At 41.2% G+C, this 26,414-nt stretch overlaps 1 protein-coding gene across 10 annotated transcripts in view; it reads left to right on the top strand.

Annotated features, from left to right (window-relative positions):
- tenm2 (teneurin transmembrane protein 2) overlaps positions 1-26,414 on the top strand; it is a 232,751-nt gene that overhangs the window by 105,661 nt on the left and 100,676 nt on the right. For 2 of the 10 annotated variants that reach the window (XM_020706723.2, XM_020706724.2), the window contains exon 1: positions 6,379-7,152. The exons of the other annotated variants lie outside the window; for them this stretch is intronic. In XM_020706723.2, coding sequence (XP_020562382.1) covers positions 7,080-7,152 — 73 coding nt within the window. In that variant the 5' untranslated portion in view covers positions 6,379-7,079. Of the gene's footprint in view, positions 1-6,378; positions 7,153-26,414 lie in introns of those variants that run through there. 10 annotated transcript variants of the gene reach the window in all.

Here is a 26,414-nt window from a genome sequence, read left to right on the forward strand (position 1 = left end):
TCTTCCTCATAACCACGATGTTGGAAGATCATTTATCTCTGAGCTGTGCCGTCCCTTAACCGGTCTTTTCTGAACCCGTCAAACCCTCTTGGCTCCCCAAAGCCTTACAGATTGCCAATGATCTTAGATCAGCTTCTGTGTTTGTGTGTTTTGATTCCGTTTTTCTTTCTTTGTGTGATTTACATTCCTATATAATATTGTGCAGCCACAGCTGACAGGTTTAGAATCTTCTCTATCATGAAATTCTATCATGTAGGTGTCTCCACCAGATTTCATTTCACTATGTGTAATGATATCCGCAAATGCTAAAGGAAATATGATTAGTGACAAAAAGAATGACTTGTCATTTAGCAAAAAGCTCTAATACACTTTTAGCAATACATTTTTGTGATGTTCTTTCTCATTTTTACTGTGAAATTTATTACATTAGAATTTCTGCCCATTTTTTAACATAATTTAAATAAGATGTCACAATTGATGGAAATCTTCTACTGAGTAAAGCAACAGGTGTGTCATGTATCACAACATGTCCGTGCAGCAAGTTAAAACCCATGTTTTGTGATAATAAATGCCAAATTTTAAATGAATTAACAATGTGTCAGGCATGACAACATGACTGTCAAAACAGTTTAAAGCGCTTGGTTTTTGAGCCTGTCAGTGGCGACTCCCATGTTTTGGCACTTCAGCTGGCTTGCCAGTCCCAGCAAATGACGCTGGACTGATACAACCTGAAAGAAAAATAAATTCTTAATGGCTCAGATCAGATGGAACAAAAGCAGTTTTTTTTTTCTGTCATGCCGGGACAAAAAGACATAAAACAAAGAAAAGATGATGTTCTTCTAAAATGTGTTTGATTTATTTATTTATTTATTTATTTATTTATTTATTTATTTATTTATTTATTTATTTATTTATTTATTTTTTAACTTGTCCTGTCCAACAGCTGGGCAGACAGATGAGAGCTGAGGGCTTCTTGTGTTGGACAGATTTTACTTTAACAAGAGGGGTTATTAATCTTCAGACAAACCAAAGGTATGTCTGGATAAACCCCTTTTGTAATTGAGGCCAAACTTTATTAATTTCAATCATGTCTGAAAATCTTTGGTGTTGGACCGGACGGAAAAGGAAAGAGGGGAAGAAGAGAGAGGGACGATAGAGAGAGGGGGGTAGGGGGTGATAATAGGAGGGGAAGGGGGATAAGACCATGAAGCAGCATAAAGCAACAAGTTAACTGGTTGTTAATCATTATAGTAAGGTTCAAATGTAGTACAATAAGGGCGGAGCCTGTCCACACACACACTCAAATGTTATAAACACACCTGCTAGCTGCAAAAAATGTCCACCTAAAATGTGTTTGATTTAATATGTTTGATTGATCCCCCAACTTTAATATTTAGCTACGCATACTTTTAGAGTTTTTATAAAGACCTCCCTCCATGCTTGGAGGTTTAATGATTTAATCAAGAGAATGTTGTTGACAGCGGTGCAGTTCAAGCTGACAACTCTATGTGATCCATATCTACAAGAATGCAATTAAGGAGAAAAAAAACATATATATATAAAATATACCTTTACAAATTGAAAAAACTGTAAAGGTTGCAATTAACTGTTTATAATTAGTGGTCTGGTGAATTAATCAAAGGTTAAAATGTTTTTGGTGAAGCAAAAGTAAAGAGATTTTCATTTATTTATTTATGTGTAATTGGAAATGCATTTCTGCAATAATTATTTTTTAGATATTTTCCCTCATTATATGGAACAATTTATGAAAAGCAAAACAGTCACTTAACTTTATAGATGATAGTAATTGTTTTTTGTTCTGCATGTGTCTGCTTGTGTTGAACTGATTAACTTGTGAAATTGTGAGTAGTATTTTAGTCATCTCTTGTGAACACAACTTCCTCGTTGACGAGAACCCCTCCAGAGGCAGGGTCACTTGCCACACTTTCATGCAGCAGGGTGATAACCTTTTTGCTATGTCCTCTTTCTCTACAAAATCCCTTCTTTTGGCATCTCATGCCTGGTTCCGTGTGTGTTTGCAAGTCAAACAAATGAGCATCGAGATGAAGGCCATTTCATGTAGTTGTTCTTGGATGTGGGTTGGTGTTTCTGTGGTGTGGAGATTTAATTTTGAAAGTATGACAAAAACAGGAGGGGGGAAAAAAACCCAGACAAAGCAGTCAAACTCCCCTGAACTCCCAAAATCCAGTGACAATCCCCTGTTTTGCTTTTTAAATCAGGTTTTACAAAAATCCTCCACTGCTCTGTCCAACCATGCAATCCCTCAAAACTCCAGATTTGAGTGATTTCAGTGGTGTACAGAATTGGTATTATCCACACTATCAGTAGCTTGGAACATCTAGTTTCTTTGTGCCAAAATGATGCTTACATATTTTAACATATGCAGTAACAGGGCTTTTTAAAACGACACCAGCCATCTTTTTGAATCATAGAGCTTATAATTTCTCCAGCATCCAGCTTTGTTGTCCAATGTAGTTAAATTCAACAGTGTGGAAAGCATCCAAAGTCCCTTTTGCAAAGGAAAACATCTGCTAAATGGTCACATCTCACTCTCCGAACCATAGCTGAACCAGGCTTTACAAGGTGTGTGCTTCAGCATGTGTCACCCCACCACACACTCTGGTTATGTGTGTGCCTGGTGGTGCAGAAACCCTGGCTAACCTCCTCTGTGCTTCCCAATGTCCTGTCTCTGAAGAGCAATGGCCATTAAGCAGCTGTTCACTTCTAAAGCCACCGGAAAAAAAAAATGTGAGTGCCGCAAGAATGCAAATGAGTCTCTGTATGCTCCAAAACTCCTCCAGAGGGACGGACTGTTAGGTCAGAGAGAAAGAGAATCTCATAGAGAGCAGAACATGTGCTGGCACCTGCATCTACACCATGGTAGCTGCACACATTCACTCACTTGCAGCTAGATTAGACTCCCTATTATGTAGTGCAAGGGTTCTCTTGAGTGCTTCATACTCTTCCTGTAACTATATTTCTCTTGGAATGGGAGTCCGGTGCATCTGATTAAACCGGCTCCTGGTGAGAATGTCTCAGATTGTCACTTCTTATTTGAAGCCACCATTTCTCATTTGCGTCACCATTGAAATGCTGCCTCTCTTTTACTGTGCTTTTTTGCTTGGTGTTGTCTGTTAAGATGCGAGGGCTGTTGCTAGGAAGTCTCAAGCTGTGCATGAAACAAATGACGCTCATCTGAGGTTATTCAGCTCAGTTATGGAGGAGTGTGTTATTAGAAAGCCTTTCACTCTCTTCCCTTGACTTCAGAGAGAATAAGCTGCTTGGTCGAAATAAAAGGTGACCTGAAACTGTGTTGGTGAGGGATAAATATCTGATTAGAAGTTATGAACCGGATAACGATAATTCATGTAAAGAAAATGGTAAGGTAGAACAGGGGTGGGATTATGTAAGTTCGCTTCCCTCAACTCCCTTTCAAGCAATCCATGATTTAATGACTAACTAAGCTATGTTTGATACATCTTTGCATGGACATAAAACTCTGTTGATTGTCTGGTTTTGTCCATTATTCTTGCTTTGATTGCTTGAGGTAAGCCATTTCCAGATTCAAAAGGTAAGCAATAAATGATGTCTTTCTCTCTATGTCCTAGTTTTTAAACTCATTGGCCATGCACAAAAACCCAGCTAATAAAAGAATTCTCTTATTTTTGAGTGCATGTTGGCTTTTCCGAGCTGGTCTTGTGCTCTCTGCCTAATAAGAGCTTACCCTTATTAATCACATTAGTGTGCAGAGGGTGGTGCTGGCAACATGCTTTTGTAGACACACGCATACTCAGACATGCACACTTATGCAGAGGCATGTCAATCTGTCATTAGTTAATAGCTCATTAGCACAAGGTGATTAATTACTCTGGCAGGGTGTTGGGGATGACGAGGACTGGGAGATGACGAAGAAGGGAAAGGACCGGAAAGACAGCGAGGCTTCCCCTTCGGGAAACGAGTAGGAGTTGGGACGGGTGAATGGCGTAAAAATGGTAACCTCCCCTCACTTCCTGTGGAAAGGTTTCTCAGCTATTGATTTCCAGAGTTTCTGGAAGGGCTGCTCATGCATGTGCGCACCCGTGTTCCTGCACATGTCTCCTGGAGGTGTTTTGCTGTTTTTTTTTTTTTTTTACTGTGTCTCACAGGGATCAGCTGTAAAGGTTAACTAGTCTTTTCTTAAGCTTTCAGCCTCATGACAAATGACCACGTTCAACCCATGGGGCACCTTACAGCACACCTTCTCTCTGCCTCCCAGCTCCCCCTCTTTACCTGCTTTTTCTCAGTGCTTCACTCGAGGAGGCATGTAGAGGGTGGAGAAACAAGAGGACAAGGGTGGATTGGGGGGAGATCTACAAGGAAATGAAATAAATTGAGCTGTAAGGAGAGAACAAGGGAAATCTGGATTAAATTTTCAATTTTAATTCCTAGAAGAAAGAATTGAACAAAAAATGTAAAGAAAATTTTAAGGAATGTGACTCTGTACAATAGGGCCTTCACAGAGGTTTTACATCATCTCAAGCCATTATTCGATGCTTGCTCATCTTTCCTGTGACCTTTCCATATGCTCTCTTTCATTCTTCCTTTAACACAGTCTTCTGCCTCCCTTCACATGCTGTCTGTACAGCCTCACGTCCTTCACACTGAATTACTGCCGGATGAACGGGCCCTAGTGAATCACCCCGAGTGCGAGCCTCAGTCAGGCCCTCATATACAAACCAATATGTATGGCTGTAAAAACATGCCTGCCACACTCATGCAGAATGGCATTGATAAATAACCAGCACGGAAAATTGCATCGTTTTGCGTCCAACATGTATGTGCAGGTGCACATGCGTGGGTGTGGGGGTCCCATGCGACTGGGTATGCTATGTGCATGATGGAGTGTAACAAGGTGTTGTCAAAAAAGCAATTTGTTTCTGCCTCCGATGTGTCTTTTATCTTGACACGTTGACACGAACCTCATCTAGAAATCCAGCGTCTCCTCGTGCGCTCCATCCGATTTAGTCCGGGCCCTGCTCTTTGCTTTAACATTATGAAGCCACAGCCTCAGACTCCCTCTGCTCCTATCATCGCTTCTACTGCTGAACAAAACCAAGAACACCTATGCAGAAAGTGGCAAGCCTTTATCTCTGCATGCATATGCAACAACTACATATTCACATACCATGTGTGCACGAAAGTGTGCTGCCCAAATTTGTGCACTAAGGTGTGTTGTGCACAAGTTGCTGTGTGACTTGTTGAGGATGATATATAGTATCTGAGAATGTCACGTAAAGAAATAAAAAGTGAGGCTGACAGTGTTGCTCCAGAGAAGTGGCTCTGGGGTTGTCCTTTACAGCTCATGTCCTCCTTACTTTTGATTTTGCTGTAAACACACACACACACACAAGCTTTACTCTGACATTCCCTTTCTTCTAGGACCTGCTTTAGTGTGTCAGTCCATTTGACTCTACATGTTTACTACTTCACATAACTGCCTGAATTGATTTTTGTGCCACCTTCTATTTGCTGAAGAAATTTCTAGAAACAAAAAATTAAAGACTTTAGATTAATAAATCTTACCATGTCTTAAGAAGTCTTAAAAAATACAACTTTTACTGAATATCTAATAATTGGTTTATTACGTGATGTGTCTAAAAATGTTGATGAATGTGTTCAGTAATTTTTGATTAAGGCAAAAATTAAAAACAGTTTGATGAGGCAGATGACCTCAGTGAACATGTGACGGGACGTGAGCCCTCTGCTGGGCAGTGTGGGGACCTTCACTCACCTGGAAGCCTTCCACCTGAGCTGGTAGCTGCACTCTGGTTAATGGGAGCAGCTAAAAAATAAAAAAAAACGTGCTTGGATTTTTAGATCATACTTGACATTTATTTTAAAATATATATAAAGAAAACATAATTGAAAACCATTTTTGAAATTATTATTTTTTAGTTTTTATCTGCCAGATAAAAAAAAAGGCTTTCTGCTTCGGGTGACATCCTTCTGCGCCTGTTTAGAGATTTGCCTTTTTTAGGATTCATCCCTGCACAGTCCTCTGCTCTCCCTCCCTCTCTGCTTCACATTTTTTCCCTTAACCTCGTCTTTCCTCTCCTCCACTTTTGCCCCATCCCCTCCCCTTATTTGCCTTATATTAATTAATCATTTCCCCTTTGTGTCTCCTCTTTCTTTTATGTGCTTGCTTCGTCACATTTCCATGATTCTGTCACTCTTTCGCTCTCTGCCGCTTGTGAGCTCCGTCGTGTGTTCCCGCCCTCGTTGCCACCTCCTCCTCCTCCTTTCCTCCGCTCTGCTCTCACTCCTCCACCACCTCACCCCCCTACCCCCTTTTTCTCTCTCCTCTGGCTCATTCGTTAGCTCCCACCGTCATCCTTCCTCCCCATCTCGGTAGTGCAACATTGCTGGGAGGGAGAGGGAGCCGCTGTGTTTTTGCGTGTTGAGTCTGCTCTCAGTCTCAGCTGTGGGCAGATGGAGGATGGAGCCACAGCCACATCTCTCCTTGTCTTGTGCTCTGCCCACCACAGGCAGAAAGGCACGCTAAGTCTGAGTGTTTTCTCATCTGTCCGCTCCCATGTACCTGAGCTGGACCTGATTTCAGACAGATCAAGCAGCAAAAAGGAGGACTGAGGACTAGAAACAGGAGGGTGACAAAAAAAACCTGCAGTGTCCTGGAAAGGGAGCATCCCCCTTCCTCCTTTTTTTTTTCTTCTTTTTTTGTGTGCTCATCTTGTCTAGTGTGTGGTTGTCATCTCCGCGGTGCAACAGCTACACGTGTGCAAGTGTGCTGATCCGCACCACACGAGCGTAAACCTCTCCTCCTGCGCAGTCCTCCGGCACTCAGCAAGCGGATTGTGCCTCACAGAGCTCACTGACAAGAGACGGAGAGTGAACAAGAGAGTCAGACAAGAGTGCCGGCGAAGAGCAGCAAGCGAGAGGCGAGCCCTTTGACGACGACGAGGAGAGAGAAAAAAATTGAGAATCAAGAAAAGACGACTCTGACGGGAGCAGAAAGGAGAGGAGCTTGGAGGAGACGAGATAAGGGTAGAGGGTTCACCACAATGAGTGACAAGTACGGAGCGATGCATCACGCGGGCAACATGGGCAGGAACAAGACCCTCTCACACGAGACAGGTAAGATCCTCGGACGTTTCTCGGATGGTACTGATGTGAATCCTCTTTTTGGCAGCAGTATGAAATTCAGAACCACGCTGGAACTTGACAGAAGCTCCCTCACTGCAAATGGACAGACAGACTTAAATTATTTCTCATTCCTTTCAACTTATAAATGTTGCATTTCAGTGCCTCGCTTCTGTAATGTGTGTTTCAGCCGGTGGTGTACACACATGTGTGAGAATGTGTGTGCTGGGCGCAGGCGGCAGTGGTGATCAAACGGCATACATCTGAATAGAATGAACTGAACGCCGCTTTGATGTGCCCTTGAAGTTATGATTGGCATCTGTGAATACCAGCGCATGCTGTTTGTGCGGGAGTCTGAGGACGTGGTTTTTTTCTTATTGTGAGATGGGGGGGGGGGGGGGTATTGATTTTTAAGTTGGTGTGGGTGGAAGTCCATCTTTGTGTGTCATGAGTTTCTGGTGACCAAATTCCAATTGATCATGATGGACAGGGCACCTCTGGAAGAAATGAATGGGATGTGCATTTGCCCCGTTTGACATCAATACCTCATTTATTTATGAAAGTGAGCATGAGTATTTACTGGGATTTTCCTGGTTATTTGACTTTCAGATGCAGTGCTTATTAATTGATTGAGTAGTTTTAAGGAGATGCAGCCTTTCTTTGAAAATCAGTGTGTCCTGATGTGCTGTCATCCCCATGTGTGCCGCTTGTCTGAGAGCAGCGGGGCTCATGTTTAAGGTGATTGTGTTGTTTTGCAGAACAGTCCGACCTCACAGGAAAAGGTTAAGTGCATCTCCTTGCCTGTATCCGTGCGTGTGTGTGTCTGCGTGCCAGTCATATAATAGTTGTTTGATTGCTTTGTGGGTGTGAGGGGATTGCTAGTTCTCAACAAGCTAATCAAACAGTTTCCAGCAGACAGTCACAACGTGGCACACGCCCCTCTCAGCAGTTTTGACACGTCTTTCCCCCTATGTGAGCAAACATTGTGAATTTACATGTTAGACAAGCAAAGCAGGCTCCTTCTTTTTAAGAGAAAAAGCAAAAATATGCAAGGAAACAAGAGGATTTGACAAGCAGACACAGGCAAACTTCCTGAACTACACACACAAACACAAAACCCCCCACCAACAAGAACACACACACACACATCTGTTACAGGGATCTGGCCCAGCGGTGGATAAATGTGCCTTTCTGATTGCTGCCGCAGACAGGACGTGATTGGCATGACAGACCAGGGAATTAGCCATGGTTTCCATGGTGACTAATTAGGAGGGTCCTGACTGGTGGGCTTATGGAGACAGATGACAGATCTGTGGTTCACTTCCTGCTTTGCAGATTGTGTGGTCTTACTGGCTAGCGGGACCCCCTGCCATCTGAGATAGGCAGGTACACTGCGGGCTACCTCGCAAATGTTCAGCTGTCACCAGTGTGCAGGAAATGAAATGTAATCTTGAGCCAGCGAACAAATTTAAAATCTTAAGCCTTTACACATTTTTATGAAGCACTGGTGTCTGACTTGGAAAAACTTATGTCGACAGGTTTTGCCTTAAAAAAAAAACTGATAATGTATTTAGCCATTACATGACCCACAGGCACCGCTGTAGGCTAAACCCATCTTATACATGTATAGAAATGCATTCAGGGATACTTTTAACGTGGCTGCAAAGTCAGGTGTGTGCACACACACACACACACACACTAAAAATGCAGCTATGGGGCATGTGAAGGAAAAAATAGGTGTGATGTAGTCCATCTGTGGCAGAATAAGGCAGACAGGGAGAGCTCCATCTGTGGACACCTGCCTCTCCTCCAGGCTCTTGTCCCTTTTCCTACAAACTGCCAACAAGATCTGCTGTTGCACCGGTGCAAGGGGGTTTCTGTGTTTGTTCACACATCCACTGCTTTAATCACCGCTACTATGAGGAACGATGCTTGCATCTAGGTATTTTCCAATAATACCTACCTGTTTTTTTCTAAGTGAAAAAGAGATGTAAACATGGAAATCATATGGGAAATGTCTAAAGTCTTGTGCAGTGTTTTTTTGCTGCACTGGCTAATATAAAAGAAATGCCTTTTTTTTTAATTAATTATAGCTGTTAAAACTAATCCAAAATTTGAAAGTAAGATAAAAAAGTCTTTAGTCAGTTTCCTTAAAAAAACAACTCTTGAGATTTCTGGGGCATTTTTTCTCTTATACACAAAACCTCAGTGATATTCACATAAATAACTGTTGCACTGCAAAGCAAGAAATCCATACAACACTTTGTTGAACCTTGTAAAAGATGCTCTACTGAAAAAAAAAAAAAAAAAGCTGTGATAACAGGTAGAGAAAGAGAGAGCCCTTCGCTGCCTGTCCCCTTCTTCCTCAGTCAGACACCAGCTCCACCTAATGGCCTCAACAGGTACTGATACACACACACATTTAGACATGCTGACATGCACACCCAGACTTTGATTAAAATGATTAAAATGGCAGTAGCGCAATTGCATTTCACCTAGATGAGTGAGGTAGTTAGAAAGCTGCTGAGATAATGGCAGTAATTTTTGTTGTTGTTGTTGTTGTTTGGTTTTGGGATTTATTGGAGTATAAACCATCCATCCACCCAAGAAGAACGATGGAGGGGAAGAGAGGACACAAAGGGACAGGTGATTGGAAAAGGCACAGAGAATAGCAAGGCGATTGAAGAAGACATGCATGTCACAGCTAAACAAATAAGCATGTGTGGGAACAGATGGTAATAAAGTTCTTTGTTACAAGACTAGGGGCTTGCACACAAATGCACATGCCGACACACACGGGCCCAGATGCACACAGTGTGAAAGAGCGGGGTATTGGGGTGTGAGTCATTACCACTCTGCCTCGGTGAGGCTGGCTCAAAAGTGAACATTTGCAGCCTTTCAAGCCGACCGGTCGCCACCGCTATCTCTGTCTCACCCCATCTTTACTGTTTGCCGTCCAGTTGGTGTTTCCTCTTACTCTTTCTTTGACTTCACGACCCCTTTTTTTCTTTGTCTTTTTCCATCCTCCGATACTTTAGCTAAAACAAGTTTTCTCTGCTTTTAGCTCCTCACACTGTCTCCCTTAAGCCAAAATGTTTGTACAAGTGTGTGCTTGTTGATGTGTGAGGGCGACTTGTCCTCAATCACAGTGAAAGCATTCGTTTCCCTCTGCCGAGGGAGATAGATTATGTATTTCACTCTTTTTCTTCACATTGGGTTTTTTTTTCTTACCCTGCACCAGGCGTTTTGTTCTCCCCACTCAAGGTCAGCTGGAAGATTGCTTTTAGCCCCCTGTGTCCTCCCCAGCGCTACATTTTTTACTGTGCGGACGGCTTGATCGTTGGTGTGTAATTTGTTTGTGGATGTTAGAAATCATGGAACTGAGGGGTTGTGTTTTGTAGCTTTTTGTCCTGTCTCATCAGGTAAGCACTTATGTGTTTTGGCTGATGGAAAAGCAGCCAGCCAGCTTTAGCTCCAGCGTGCGAGAAAAGTCTGAAGGAAATGGGAAAGGATAGGAAATTGTGGAGATTAAAAGCAGCAGATATTAAAACTAAAGGGATGCAGTTTTTATTATTGAATATTCTTTCACGGCAAAATGTTTCAGAGGTTTTCCTGGTGCTTTCTATAGACTCCTGAGTAAATATTTAATGCATTCATTGATTTGCAGTATGAGTAGATGCATTTTTGTGAGGCATTTTTTTTTTGTATGGATGGTTGGAGGTATTAATTTTCACAGTGGTGATTTGGGTGAGTAAAGGGCTGGCAAGCTAACTGCATGCATTTCTTTTAGTATTATTATTTTTTTTTTGCCAGTGTGTGCGTTTGTATTTGGGAATATGTGTGTGATCGGTGAGCTGGCTGCTTTTATGCTCCACCACCCTGGCTGCTCATCCATGTGTACCATCTGCATGTGGCGCTGCCATGTGTGTCACCTACACCCCGGCACATCACTCTTCTCTCATATGTCCCACCATATCACCATGCACACTTTCACTGCCGTCTTCGGTTTCCCTTAAAAGAGCAGATTTGATGTTTAAATCTTTTACTCACTTGGTGCTGTATAGGAGGATTTAAAATTATTATTTATCGCTTGTTTCACCCTCTAATTTTCCTTTAACCCTTGTGCTATCCTAGGCACTTTAGCATTGGGAGTGGGGTCATCTAGACCCACTTGACAGTGCTCTGAACCTTTTTTCATCAATGATTTGTGATCTTCACTGGTGTCCATGGATTACATGAAATCTTTCCACCTTTATCCACCTTTGTCATGGTAGAGAGAACACGTCAATGTAAGGGTGGGGTCATCTAAGATAGCACAAGGGTTAAGCAAGGAAGCTTCAAATTAGCCATTTGTAAGCCATGCAACTCTAATGCTCCAAGTGATTGATCCACACCGAAGCTAACCACGAGACAGATGAAAGTGTCACAAATACAGTCGGGCTGAAGTGACAAATTGATCCCCATTTTTCTGCTGGATTTTTTTTTGTTCTAGAGACAAAGTTGTTTATCTCCTGTAATACCTTTGTTTGCAGCAGTGACAGCCGTGACTCGTTGTCTCATCACGCCGGTGTTTGTAGACTCAAAAGCCGACTAACCATCCCTCATTGCAGTCTCTGTCTTATCTAATGTTTTTCATTCCTCTGCTATCTCAGCTCTTGCGCAGCAGCTTCTACTTCTCGTCCACGTATCCTTCACCGCACCTCCCTTCATCTTTAATATCCCTTCTCTCCAAAGCTCTGACTCCAGCTTCCTGAACTCTTCACCCATTCTTTTGTTCTCTCTTTCGCATCTCTTCCTCCTGTCTCAGGAACACCCCTCCTCACTTTCTCCCTCTGTCTTATTAACATAAAAAAGGAGAAGAGACTACTTTTCTTCAAAGCCCAGGCTGTGAGTCACTCCACCCTGTCAGCGACTGGCTTCTCCCGTGGCCGTCACAACTGATCTGAAACTTGATTTTAGGAAACTGGGTGAGGACACTGGCGTGTGCGTCAGAGTGTTGCGTTCTGCAGTTTCAAAGAGCTGTGCAGATAGTTTGCTGTGCTGTCCCTGCTTAAAAAATGGGTCAAATGCAGGAGTTTTTCCACAAGCACAGAATTGCTGTTGTTTGTGGGAAGAAATAGTGTAAATTGGGCTTCACTTTGGCACTCAGGAGCTGTCCTGATGCAAACTTTTCCATTGTGGTGCCAGGGTATGTCGTTTAAGGTGTTCTTTTCATTCATTTGCCAGATGGGAACGTATGCCTCCCCCAAAGGGCTTGATGCATAAATAAGATAAGTACAAAATAAGGCTGGAACTCACATCCTTATGGTGCAATTTTCACACCCTTGCTGTGCGGCTGTCACATTCATTTTCTCCCAAAAGAAAATTTGCCGCTATAGTGTTGGCTTTAAATCATATGCGGTACTTCAAGCTTGTCCTCATGCAGATGGTAACGCATTGGAGTTAGTTTTATTACTTTTGAATGACTTTGATGAACACACTAAAAGGGCTCATCGGAAAAGGATTCTTTAGGCGTCCATCAATTTTGTGAGGTGGATGACACATCCAAGTAAAATGTTTAGTCATTTCCCCTCTCTATTAAGCCGAAATATTGTTCCCACTTCCACAAGAAGTCAATTAAATGGGGAAACATCACGGCTTCTATTCCGGCGTTCTGTCACAGCGTAGGCCTCTTTACAGCTCAGGAGGGATTTAATCACCAGATACTCCACTCTTTTCTTTGAAATAAGGCTTTTCAAAAGATTTGCAACGGATGCTGCTGTTTTGCTGCACAAATAGGTCATTTCATTATTGCGATAATCTTTGTTTGACCTGTACTTACATTTGATTTTTCTTATCTGAAGTGCGCACATATTCAACAGTCGGGTCTCTGCAGCTGCCAAGCTGAAGCAGAAGGTGTGTTTTGAGGAGACAGAATACTGCGACCTTGCCTAAGGCATGATGACAAAGTGAAACTCAGCCTTTTGCATGTGTGTGAACACTTGTGTGTGTCTGTGTGTTACTAATGACCAGTGCTTAAGGGTGAGACGAGGGGAGATGGGCCATGCAGCAGGGCTGAGGGGGCAATGAAATGATCCCATCGATCATCCCCGATCACCTACACAACGTCACGCAGCACATTCGTCTCTCTGTGTGTGTGTGTGTGTGTGTGTGTTTGTTCGCCTCACTGTTTGTGTCATTTTGACACACATCATGAGGCTCTACTCCTGTCTGTCTTGGCTTTTTACTGTGCAGGTGCGTGCTTCCAGCGTAATGCTGCAGCGATGGCGCTGGCTTAATGCCAACCATTGCACGCCTGCATTAGCATTGGCAAAGCTGGCTGCAGATTGCTATTGATTGACTATGGCTTTCTGTTTATTGGCTTTTCAGCTAGAAGACGCTGCACGCACAGATGCACCCGTGCCCTGGGGCAAGGCTAGAGTATGTTAAACCAGAATGAGACTCGCATGCAGACAATGTCAGATTTCTGTTTTGGTCTTTGCTTTCTTGTTATGATAAAAAATTCCCACATTTACATAATTGCACTTTTTTTTTATTTGCTTCGGACAAAATGAGCCTGTTGCTTTGGGACAGCTATAAAAAAACTGACAGTGATTTGACTTGTCATTTGTTTTAAAACAGGCCCTTCTGTAGTACTGTGGTGAAATACTTTTGGGGCTGTTGATTTTGTCAGGAACTGAGGTTTTTATTGTGAACGTCCCATCCATGAGCCGTCAGGTGTTTTCTGCACGACTGTACAGCATACGCAAATCACAAATTCTATTCGTGGGTCGCTGCATTTGCAATGCCCCTCAAGACATGATTTTATTCATGAAAATCATCTTGTAAAAAATGTACTGCAACGGGCAAAAATACAAATAAAAATCTACCCAAAAGTCATCAAATTTGGGCAACTTATTTTAAAACCCTTTGCTATTTGCACATTTAATGTCACAGCTTTTTTTAATTATCAATTTGGAAACCTTTCAAACAGCTGAAGTAAAAGAAAACATTTTTATATATACACTTTTTTTTAAAAAGCGTATTCTTTTTTCTTTAAGTTGACCATCAATTATGACTAATAATTTGTTGTTTCTTTGTTATTAGTATTTTTTTATCATTTAAAAATGAATAAATCAGTAATTAACAAAAAACAAAAAGAAATAACAACATTCTTAGCTGTTAGCGCAGGTTTTAGAAAACTCCAGTTTAAATAATGGGCTGAACAAATCCATTTCAAGAAAGTGGACCCCAGAGCCCCTTCATAATGAGAACCACTACTCAGAGATTTCCAAACTCTCGGTCTTGCTTGGTATGTCTTTATCTCGACAACTGTGCTATTCATATTCCAAATGTCATATTCCTCACCTTTTGGCCATTTAACCTCTAGGTGCATCTGCAGATATATACATCAGAGAGAATTTCCATACGTCTGCTAGTTCACAGTTCATATTTAGACTTTGCAGCGTCAGAATTTTTTCTTTTCCACCTTGCTGCGCTGCAGGTTGGCACGCTGTTTTTCTCCTAAAAGTCAAACCCTACAGTAAAAAATGTGCATGCACATGCATAAACATGCGTTGCTGTATTGATTATCAATGCACATATTTACAAGTGTGGACGTCAACACGTGGGAGTGTTTGCAAATTGAATGAAGAATCCTCCGGCTGTAGACTTTTTCTTCTGGAAGAAGATGGAGCGATGGTTCAAGGAATGATGGCATGGAGAGCAGTGGAAGCAAAGGAACAAACCAATTAAAGTTCTACTCTGATCATTGTTTGATCTATTGTAAAAGTGTTCCCAGCAGTCTTTAAATTATGATTATCCTTTTTTTTAACTAAAATTAAAATAAAAAACAGATGCGTTTTCCAGGAATTAGTAGAGCTGCAGGAGTTTATGAGGAGTTTGGCTCGGCAGAGTAAGCTTACCTCTGCTTCCAGTTATCCATATGTTTACACTCTCTCCAGCTAGCTTACAGGCCTCACACCCCTAACCTTAACATGGAATGCATAAAAAATGTCGTGCAATATCTGATCTATCCAGCCATAGTTGTGATCCAGATGCCAGCTCAGACGAGGAAAACAAAGGCATACAGGGATCTAGTTGTCTAAAAGCAGGTGCATCAGAATGAAGTGGAGCAGGGAGCTTGTCTTACCGTTGTAGGTTCTTACTTTGTCCAAAAACAATTTTTATATGTGCACTTTTTAAAAGTGCTCATACATTACTTTAATTTGAACATTCATTATAACTATTAATTTGTTGTTTCTTTGTTATTAGTCAGTTTCCTTCATTTAAAAATTAATAAATAAGTATATAACTGCAATTTTGAGCTTAATATTTTATTTTTTATTTTTTTTCCTCCATTGTGAGAAAAATGCCACATGAACATGTCAAAAACAGGATTTTCACCAGAGTGGTTCTTTAATACATTTATTTAAGAGCCTTTTTAAATGCAAGACATGATCTTCACTTAATACAAAGACACAGACATGTTAACAAAGACAGTAAATTGAAATCCAGTTATTCATTTTTGTTAATACTGTCAAATAAATACTGAATTCCCACTTTGCACTTGTTATACCAAGAGAATCAACATATTTTTAAATGATCTGAAAGCTCTCATTGCTTTTACATCAAGATAAAATTACACTTTTTTTCTTTTTTCTTTTGTTTTGATTTCAGTGACTCACAGAAAGCAAAAGCGGCATCTGGACAGCTTGTGTAGGTGTGTGTGTGTGTTAAAGAAGTAGAAGGTTTGTTTTTTTTGTTTTTTTTTGGGGGGGGGGGGGGGGGGGCAGTTGAGAGTAATTCTTTTGTACTTCCCAGATGATGTGCAAAACATCAAATTTTCCAAACCAATAAAAAGGGGGGAAATATTCCTCATGTTTTTGTGTCAGCAGATCTGCCTTTGCTCTTTTTGTCAAAGCCCTTAACATTGTTAACTGCACATATCACTGCAGCCGAACACAACAGCGCATATTCAAATATAATGAGACTTGAGTCATTGCCATTGCGCCGTTCAAAGTGTTTTTTTATTTAGCGCCGCATACTGCTTCAAGGTCCCCACTGCCTTTGCTCATCAACAATTGCCAAGTGTTAAATAAAACATGAGACATAAGAGCAATGTGAGCGAAGGAACTCGTGCTCCCCCATTTAGAGCCCACAAGAGGTGATGGAGGCAATCTCACGCGTGTGTGCACACACACATTTGAGCGCGCACACCCCCCGTGCACGATCTGGAAGTGTAGCTTTTTGTAATTGTTTTGGTCTAATCCTGCTTTTAATATGTCTCTCACAGCAGGGAAGCCTTCACGCTTAGTATTGTAGACACGATGGATTTGTTTAATTACGTCAGTCTGTGACTGTGTGTTGCTGTGCGAGCGTGGAGTGGGAATGTCTGAGTGTGAGGAAAATTTGCTTTGGAACCTGTTATTTATAGAATTCAAACAAACGGACAGGAAGGCGTGCAGCGCATGAGCAAGAATTATAGAAAATGAATACACGTCCAGCAAGTGAACCCTTGGCAGTGCTTCTCTAGTCTGTTTGAAGTAGTGTCTCGCGGGAGGCTATAGGACTGTGGCAGTGTTTCACCCACTCATCACACACTGGCTTGCAGGGAAAGACGGATTACGAAAAGAAAAGGCAAGCAGAGAGGACAGTGGGAGTAATGCCCCTCGTCAAACACACACCAGTTCGTCTCATCCCTATGTCTCTTCACTTTCCCTGCAGACATAGACGGGGAGTGTTCAGCGAACAGCTTCTGGTTTATTGCAGCCGCAGTTGTTGTTGTTTTTTTCACCCCCTCTCCACACGCATACCCTCATTTCTAGCTCTCTTCCCCACACACTGACTGGAACAGCACACCGGGGACATGGGCAGAATAACACACAGCATATGGACATGTGGACTTATTTTATTTTAGTGTCAAACTCTTTTAAAAAGACTGCTTAGAATAAGATAGCTTTAGCCACCACCGTCAGCCACAGCTCGAGATTAGAAAAGCCAGCAATATCACTGGACGCAGCTGCTGGAGTTGATCTGATGCGCTCTAGACAAAACCTTTGATTTGACCACACAGCTTTCGGAGTTGCAAAAAAATTCTACTCACTTTTGAGGACAGTAGGCAGGGAAAGAGAAAAAGCGTGCAAAAGTCCCACTCTGATCATCTTTTATATATTTTAAAACTGTTCCCAGTAGTCTTTTAATTATGATGACACCGTACATTGCTATTGAAATAAAACAAAATGCTATTTTCTAGAACAAAGTTTCTGCAGAGTAGTTCAATAGAAATTTGCCTCTGAGTTGTAGGCAGGACTGTTAGGGTGAAGTAAGCCCACCCCCACTTCCTATGACCTCTCCATCTAGCTTACAGCCCGCCACAACCCCAGTTTACAAATAAAATGTTGAAGCTATCCATGTTGGATGAGCAGAACCAAGACTAGAATGGATCTATCGGTCTCCAAGTGGATGCATCAGATTGGAGCTCGTTTTCTGTATTTTTTCATCTACTCCTTATTCACAGCAATTTGAAAAAAGAAATGCTCAAAAATGCAAATTTAAGCTTAATTTTACTTATATTCATCATGAGAAAAAAAACCACAAGAACATGTTAAAAACACAATTTTTATTGGAGTGGATCTTTAAAAGAAACTACAAAAACTGGGAAGAGTGTTCATTTAATGTAGAATTTAACCCAGCAGATGTTGCCGGCAAAACCTAAATAAGACTCTCTTTGACCTATTGTAACTCTTAATGTTGACGCCATCAATAAGCTGATTCTGACGCGGAGAAAAGGAGCTGTTCAGACCGCCTTTGCATCCATATGCAACACATTAATAACGTAAAGTGGGACATAACGGCACAAAGCTGCTTTTCTCCATGACAGAATCAGCTGATTTACGTTAATTGCAAGTAAGAAACAAAACTTGCTACAACAGAGATGCTTAAATAAAACCGGTCAGAGGAGGGTTGATTTTAGAAGAGCATCTTAAAAAGCCTTGTTAGGGTAATTTTCTTCAGTATCCACCTGCCAGCCCACAAACACCACTTCTTTCCCTAAGACCGTCATAAAAAGATAACTGATACAAGTAAACGTTAAAGACAGATCGCCAATTTGCAAAGCTATTATTTAAATTTTTTGTTCTGCCGCCATAGGCTCCTGTTTCTGTAACTGTCTACATTTCCATATAAGGGAAAGTAACACTTTGCATCCAGCCATATCCTGTATTTTCTGTCATCTGTCTCTTAGACTCATTCCTCCAGACCTCCCCATAGTGTCCCATGGTACGGCAACCGAACCAGCTAATGGAGAAGGAATGTACCTGCGCTTAGGTACAGAAAGAGAGGGAGAGCGTGAAGAATGTAGAGGCTCACAGACCAAAGGAAGAAGGGAGCCATGTAGAGACAGATGGATGGAAGCAGGAGGGGACTCACAATCTTGTATAGGGGACGGGAGTGGAGAATAAGAAAGCTCTCAGCCTTGTTGCCAATGTAACACCCTAATTCCATGTGTCTCCACAGCTTCTGCTGCAGGTTGTAAAGGTTTATGCATCAGCCTTACAGCATGAGCTTGTGCACATTTGTGCAAACATAGGCCCACTTACTATTGCATGACTTATTAATGCAAAAGAAGAGTTTCTAAGCACAAGTGCTGCAGCATGCATCAATATATATTTATTTTTTTACATATCTGTGTTTGTTTTTAGTTATTACATGCCTACAAACATATGTGGTTTAGGCGGTGATATCCTAATGAAGATTATCTCAAACCTTGTCTTTGTTCCATATTTCTGTATTTTTGCGGTTTGCAAGTTGCGCGTACATTTTTTTTCTACTCCAAAACATCAGAGATATTACAATACCTGAAATAAGTGCCAGTAATGTCATTATTCACTGTTTTGTGATTTTGCTTCAGCATCCATCACATTTAAGTTGGCAGTAATTCTGTTCTTTTACCTGAAAAAAAAGACAGCGTTGGACTAAAACAATGATGGATTGCAAAGTCTTTATTTTTTAATGCTGTTATTAAAATCAGTAGGCTTGTGGCAGTCTTTATGCAGACGTCTCAACATGAAACATGGAAAGATTTACCACTGAAAGCACAGCTGAAGGCATAGTGTAAAACCACAACATGTGCAATCCACTAAAATAAAAATGTCCTGTTCCTCTTCCTCACTGGCGTTCTAATATTTTTACTATTTAAGGATTTAAACAAGTTTAGAAATGAGCCAATAGTAGTTTAAAAAATATGCTGCATTCGCAGCAATTTTTTATTTTAAAGAGCTGTTTACTTGGAGTTTGCAGAGTCGATAAGAGATTTCTGTCAAAATAAAATTTAAGAAAATATTTCGGGACACATAAACGTCCACATTACCTTGAGTCAAATGTTTATAGACCTGCTGGTAGCCCACTGATACAAACAACTTAGCAATTTCCCAGCATCCTTGCTTGTGAGGTAAAAAAAACACATTTTATTCGAAGAGCACCATAAAGTCTGTCTGTAAATCAATTTTATGACTTATAAAACTGGAAGGACAAAAAGTATGTTGAGTAACACACAACAACCGCTTACATGAAAACACTTACAGACCAACGAAATTTCTGTTTTTGCGGGTTTACTATGTTCCTGTAGCCTTTTTTCATGATGACATATAAAAAGAAATTTAAGATTAAAACGTATTTTTTGGTATTGCTGTATTCAAATTGTTGTGAATTATGAACATATAAAAAAACAGTTTTAAAAAGCTTGTAGTGGTAAAATTTGCAATCAGCGGGCCACAAGCTCTCTGCTCTGCTCCATTCTGATTCATCCACCTGTAGACGATTAGATCCATGTACGTCTTCATTTTCTTCGTCCGAGCTGACATCTGGCTTATATAGCTCCACTATTACTCACAATTTTTGTTGTGATTTATTTATTTCTGATAATGTTAGTTGGGGTTGTGAGGACTGTAGGCTAGCAGGAGAGAGTGTAAACAAAGGGATGATGGGAAATGAGGACCAACAGTCCCGCCCACAACTCAGGTGAATTTCTAACGAACTCCCTCCGTTCTGCAGAAACTGTCAGAGAAAACAATACAGATTTTTTGTTTTTGGCTAAAAATGGCATAATCATAGTTAAAAGACCCCTAACAACGTTGGGGTGGGACTTTAATGATTTCTCATAAGCAGCCTGGTCACATTTCAGGTCAATTGGCAGTGATTGGAAAACATTTTAAAATTATCTTTGATCTTCCAAAAATGTAAAAATACATTTATAGTAATATAATTTAAAACTTAAAACAGATTTCACTGCTCAGAATTATTACACTTCAATATTTAATGCACAGAAAACAAATATTTAGAAGTGTATTTGGCAATATTAAATCAAACAAATAGTTTTGTCAACTGAGAAGATCTGTGCATTTTCCTTTTTTGTAAAACTAGCAAAGTTCTAATAGAAAGAGGAAATGGTTGCATTGTTTTTTTGAGATCAAAAGTGTTTGATCAGGCTGTGATTTCTGCTCTGATGCTGTTTGAAGTTTGCTGATTGGTTCATGAGGCTGTCAAGTTGGGCTCTTCTGTGTATTAATTGCGATTGCTCACGTTTGCATCACATCCGTATGGATTTCCAGGTGTTTCATGCAACTTTTTTTTTAACATCTCCATGCTTAATCAGGCCTTTTTCCCATAATTTTATTAAAGTTAATAACAGTACTAGTATTATATTGATGTTTTTAATTTTTTTTTGCATTTGTCCTTGATTTCCGTTTCCATCGCTCTTGTGCACTTCACCTCCTCCTCCTTCTCTCCTTCATCCTCTCACTCTCCCTACAATTCTAGAGGCTATTTTTTTTTTCCTCTCCACTTAGCTTTTAGTGCTCTTCTGTGCCCCACTCCAGGGGAATCCACCTCTTTCCAGACACTGCCTTATTTTAGCAACACAGGCTGCTCCTTGGAGAGCTCTGTCATACCTCATACACTGTGCTGTCTGCCCCCTATGCGTGCGTGCTCGCAGAGTTACATTTATGCGCACATTTCCAGATGTATTAAGACTGACAGGACAAGTGGTTTCGCCAGTTGGTATCTTTCTTTCTTTTCGTTTCTTTCCCTCCTTCTTTCATTCACTCTCCCTTTTCTCTCAAAGGTGAATTATTTATAAAGGAGGGAATTTTCCTTCTGCTTTGCTACAAGGAACGTCTCCAAAGGAAGGCAAGCATGTATTACAGTGCATTCTTGGTCTTCCCTGAAGTTTAGCAGCTATCCAGGAATTTCTGACGGTTTGAGTTGCCTAGACCTCTTTTTTTTTCTTTCACTCACATAAAAAAAGACTTGTGTTTCCTTTCATTTGCCCTCTTCTCCCGTAGCTCCAGGTTAAGTCGAAGCATCCCCGGGTTAAGCAGTGTTCTGTGCAGCGGTGCCACGATAAAGGCGCCGGGAAGACAAAACATCATCAGAAGCGTCACTATGGGCCAGTTGCCCTAATATGTCAAAAGCACCACACCCGTGCAGGAGGAACAAGTGACCTACATAACTACAGACCAGAAAAAAGCACCAGTGGCCCAGTTCTCCTCCACTTCCCTCAATCTCTCTATCTCTGTTGCTCCCTCCGTACCTGCTCTCCTTCCCTCTCATTTTGTCACCCCTCGTTTGTCTCCATCCTTTTTCCCAACTACAGCTTGGTGAGTTATCACACTGTCTGTCTTTTTTTAAAACTATTTTTTTTCTCTTGGTTGTGCATGTGAGTTTTTGTTGAATGGTAGGTGCTGCTGAGACGGTATGGGGTATGGTGGGCGGGCGGTGGTTAGGTGATCCAACCCTCTGCTGCTAGGTAAACACCATCTGCTCACACAATACCCCCCCTCATGACACCATGACCAGAATACAGCCATCCAGGTGAACCCCTCATAAAACACTCCTACAATACTGAACGGGCAGAAATGCGTGCGGAGGCCTTGTAGACAAGATGGTTGTCTGGAAAGAATTATAAAACATAAAATAAAACCTATTTCAAATAGGCTTTAATTTTTTCTCACCCTGTTTCAGCCGGCTCAGAGTCACAGGGGGCTGGACCCGTTCCCAGCAGTGATTGCAGCCGTTTGTACTCAATACTGCACGAGACAAGCTATCATGCGCACACTTTCCCCAACGGTCAGACCCCCTGCACTCCTCCTTCAAACTCTAAGGTTGCATGTTTTAGGATGACGATACTTATCCTCAAAGAACATACATGAAAGATGGAACCAGGAAAGTGTCTTTTTAGAAATTTAGAGAGCATTTTTCGCTGCAGCAAATCAAATAACTTTTTTTTTTTAAATCTAATTTATCTCCAACATCGTTCTCTGTGTTATCGTGCTGCTTGAAATATATTAATCTTTTTTCCTGGAAAAGAAATACACATTTTCCATTTTACTGACATCACAAACACAGATTTTTGCATTCTTGCAGAGCACCCCTCTTCTTTTGTTGTCACTTGCTTTGGATAAAAGCGTCTGATATATGACTAAATGGAAATGAACAATAATGCTTGAGAAGAGAAAAAAGAAAACATGTTGCCTTTGTGTTTGAGTTTTGTGAAGTAATTGAAGTGCAAGCCTTGTGCACTTTAGCAAGATATTCGTTTATGTATTATTAATAAAACTTTGCTGTGCACAGTTTGACAGTAAATGTAGTAAAGATTTCAATCTGGGTTTTTTTAAACATTTCAGTTTTCCACCTTCTCTAGGCATAGTCGGAAATGTATGACAAAAGCTACCATAATGAAAGATGTGTTCTTGCTCATCTAGGCATCTTAAAAATGAATTAAATGTCTTTTAGTTTTTTTCTTGTTGCATATGAACCGACATAAATGCAGGTTGCTGCAAATCTTTGCTTTCTGGCACTTGGAACATGCATGGGATAATAGTTTTATTGCACTGCCCTGTTCCAGACAAGCCTCAGCTGAGTCACAGATGGCTTCATATAACTAGGGTGTACAGGAACAACAAATTATATATATATATATATATATATATATATATGCATGCTTTCTCCCACTTCTTCCCTCCTTCTCCCTCTCTCTCCGCCTGCAGCAGAATTGAGTCAAATCAATCAATTCAGGTTTCTTGGGCAGCCCATTGGTGTGGCAAGAAATTGACCTTTTATTTCAATGTGTGTGTATGTGTGTGTGCATAGTGTGTGTGTTTGCACACAAAGCAGAGGGAAGCATTTAGAGCTAAGTCACTATCTGCCTCAGAGCTGATGGTGCCACCCGGTGTAGCAGTGCCCCCAGCTAGTCAATGAGGATATTACACACACACACACACACACACACACAACTCTCCACTAATGGCTATACAAGATATGACAAGTACATGGTCTGTGCACACAGCATTAACAGAGCTGTGTTTTTTTTAATTGAACTTTTATGCTAAGCATCATGCCATTGGTGTCTTAATTTCTACCCAACTGGATATTAAGACTATTGACAGGGTAAGCTAGTCTGGGTTAAGAGGCTCTGCTTAAGGGCACAAGACTCCTGTGACCAGAATATATAGAATATGAAATGAGCCCTGTGAAAAGAGATAAAGGGCTCATGACAATGCGCACACACACACACCTACAAACACACCCACACACACACTGGCATGGCTGATGAGCTGCAGGTATTGGAGTAAGAGTTAACAGACACTGTGTGGGGAAGAGATGTTTGATTTTCTGTCATGCCTTTGTTTTTGCTGGATTGTCAATTTGCATGTCTCCCACACGCTCATTTATGGATTTCAAGCCGCTCTTGTACGCACCTGCATGTCCACACTCAAATCGCCAGATGTGGATTGAAACTTCCATCTATCCAGAAGGTGTGGGTTAAAGATTTATAACGATTACCTGGAGACCTGGAAAGAGAGAATATTTTGCCGTATAAAAACGTGCCAAAAGACGGCGAGGAGGAAATGCGGTGTTCAGTACAGGGTACATTCTGAATTCTCACTGCGATTCATCATGTTTGTGGCAAACGAGGTTCCCCAAACCGAAACCAAAAACCTGGAGGGTTTTGCTTTAGGTGTTGTAACCTGAGGACATTGTTTTGAAAAGAATCCTCTGCGTGCCAGTTTGATGTTTCTTGACTCAGACGGTGCTGCTTCTTCACTCTATGCCTTCATAATATCAAGTTAATGCACTGTGATTCCTCCACTCTTGGACTCTGTGTGTTTTCCACTCCTCCTCCATTGTCTGTCTGTCCTCATCCTGCTCTCCTGCACTAAAACAGCTCATAATTATTGTCTGAGCATCCTTCATGTATAATTTATCAGCCATTTAAAAGCGGAAGTGAGTGCAGTTAAATCTAGTGGGAGTCTCTGTCTTACCAAATCTGCCCTTCCTCCTGTAATATCTCTAGGACTGCCCATGCACAGGAGCTTTCAGTCATGCCCATTTATTCTGTTTTTCTTTTATCCCGAGCCATTCTTCAACACGCTTTTTCCTGTCTCTTTCATTTTGTTTTGGAGTCCATCTTCTGCTCCCCGCTCTTAATTTTTGAGATGCGATGTAAATAGGAACCGTAGTGATGCAGAAGCGCTCCTGTTGTGTCCACTTTCTTTTCCCCTTTCACTCTTTTGTTTTCTTATTCCCTCTCTACCAACAAGAGAGGGGAGAAGAGGCACAGAGTAATTGGATTTCCCCTAATAGCAAGGGTAATGTTGACAGTACATAAATCCTGCCACTGAAATAGCGCCTCGTTTATCTTCTGATTTTGCCTCATTGTTTTTCGGCGCCTGTTTCCCCGCCCTCATTTTCCTCTCACCCCCGTAACGCCTTTATATTTTTCCCTTCCATCTTCCCTACGTTGCCCCTCCCTCTGTTCATTTCCCCAGGGGTCTCATCAGGTAGCCTTGATTGTATAGATGGGCCTCGCATGGGACAATGCATCTTCACATAAATTTGTCGGCGCGTTTTGCAGGCTGCCGCGCAGATATTGGAGGGAACAAGGCGGGGAGGAACGCGGATAAAAGCAACACATTTGCGTCGCCTTGGATTTGTGGTGCAACATAAGGCTTACAGGAAACAATGAGGGATGCACTCCACTCTGTTTTGAGCAAACAAAATCTGTTCTTTTTCTCTCCCAACCCATTTTGCCTTTGGGACTTCATCTGGTTTCAAGGATGGTGATACTTCAGAATGACTTAAATTACATTCAATGACAGATCTATAAGTCTCTTTGAACATGAGAGACTTTGTAGCGTGTTCATATCCTCTTCTAAGTATTAATGCATAAAGAAACAAGAAAACGGCATTCGGATTCTCACAAATAAAATGAAAAGGTTAGTTGGAGTCTGTGCAGTAGAGGATGACAGTCTTGTTCTTGCTAACTAATAAGGGTCAAGCCCTCCGATCCTGAGATCCTGTCCCATAATTAACTTAACCAGCTTGATAACATCTCTGCATTAGACCTCTGCTCAACTGGTAAACACCCACATCTTTCAGACAGTGCTTTTGAAGACCATACGCTCTGATATAGATCAAATGTATACATGCTGACGGACTTTTTTTTTATCTTCTTACTTAAAAGGTTTATGGAATTGCAAAAACTGCATTCAGACAGAGTGACACAACCATTAGTCGCAAAATCAGCATGCATTCATCTTTCAAATGATCTGAAAATAACTCATTTTCCTGCAGCATGACTGACAAGCATACTTTGGTGCACTTTCTAAACTGGCATATTTAGTTTAGCATTTTTTTCAAACCAATCGTTCATATTTAGCCTTACAAATACAATATCTTGCAGGTTGCACTTTCAAGCAATTTCTATTTATCTTTAAAATTTTTGAACGCTTGAGCCTCTTGCTTGTTGATACCATTTCCAAAAAGGACTAATTACTCTTCCGAACCAACATCGCCAGACAAATGTGCGAATTACAATCTACAACCCCTCAGTTCATTTTTTGATTTCCCACGGGCAATATCAGGCACAGATCAAAATGCCCCTGGATGCAATTGAATTGACCTATAATGTAGACTCTCCTAAGTACATTAATACGGGTAAGCCTGCCGTGAATCACATGCAAGTAGCTGAATGAACATTCAAATCATCCTCAGGTTCTTATTTAATTGTATCCCGTGTAAAACCACTGTGACTTTTAAAACCGCCTGTGGCCATGGCTAAACGCTGAAAGTAAGCATTTTACAATAGCACTTCACAAACCACCAAGTGACGCTGGGTTGTTTACATCTCTCCATTCAATGCTAGGACCCTTTTAGCCGCAGCAAATGAACGGGAGTTTAAAGAGGAGCAGTTGTCCGATCTAAGAGGGAATACATGA

The sequence above is a fragment of the Oryzias latipes genome, chromosome 10, assembly GCF_002234675.1.
Source record: "Oryzias latipes chromosome 10, ASM223467v1".
NCBI classification, from domain to species: Eukaryota; Metazoa; Chordata; class Actinopteri; order Beloniformes; family Adrianichthyidae; genus Oryzias; species Oryzias latipes.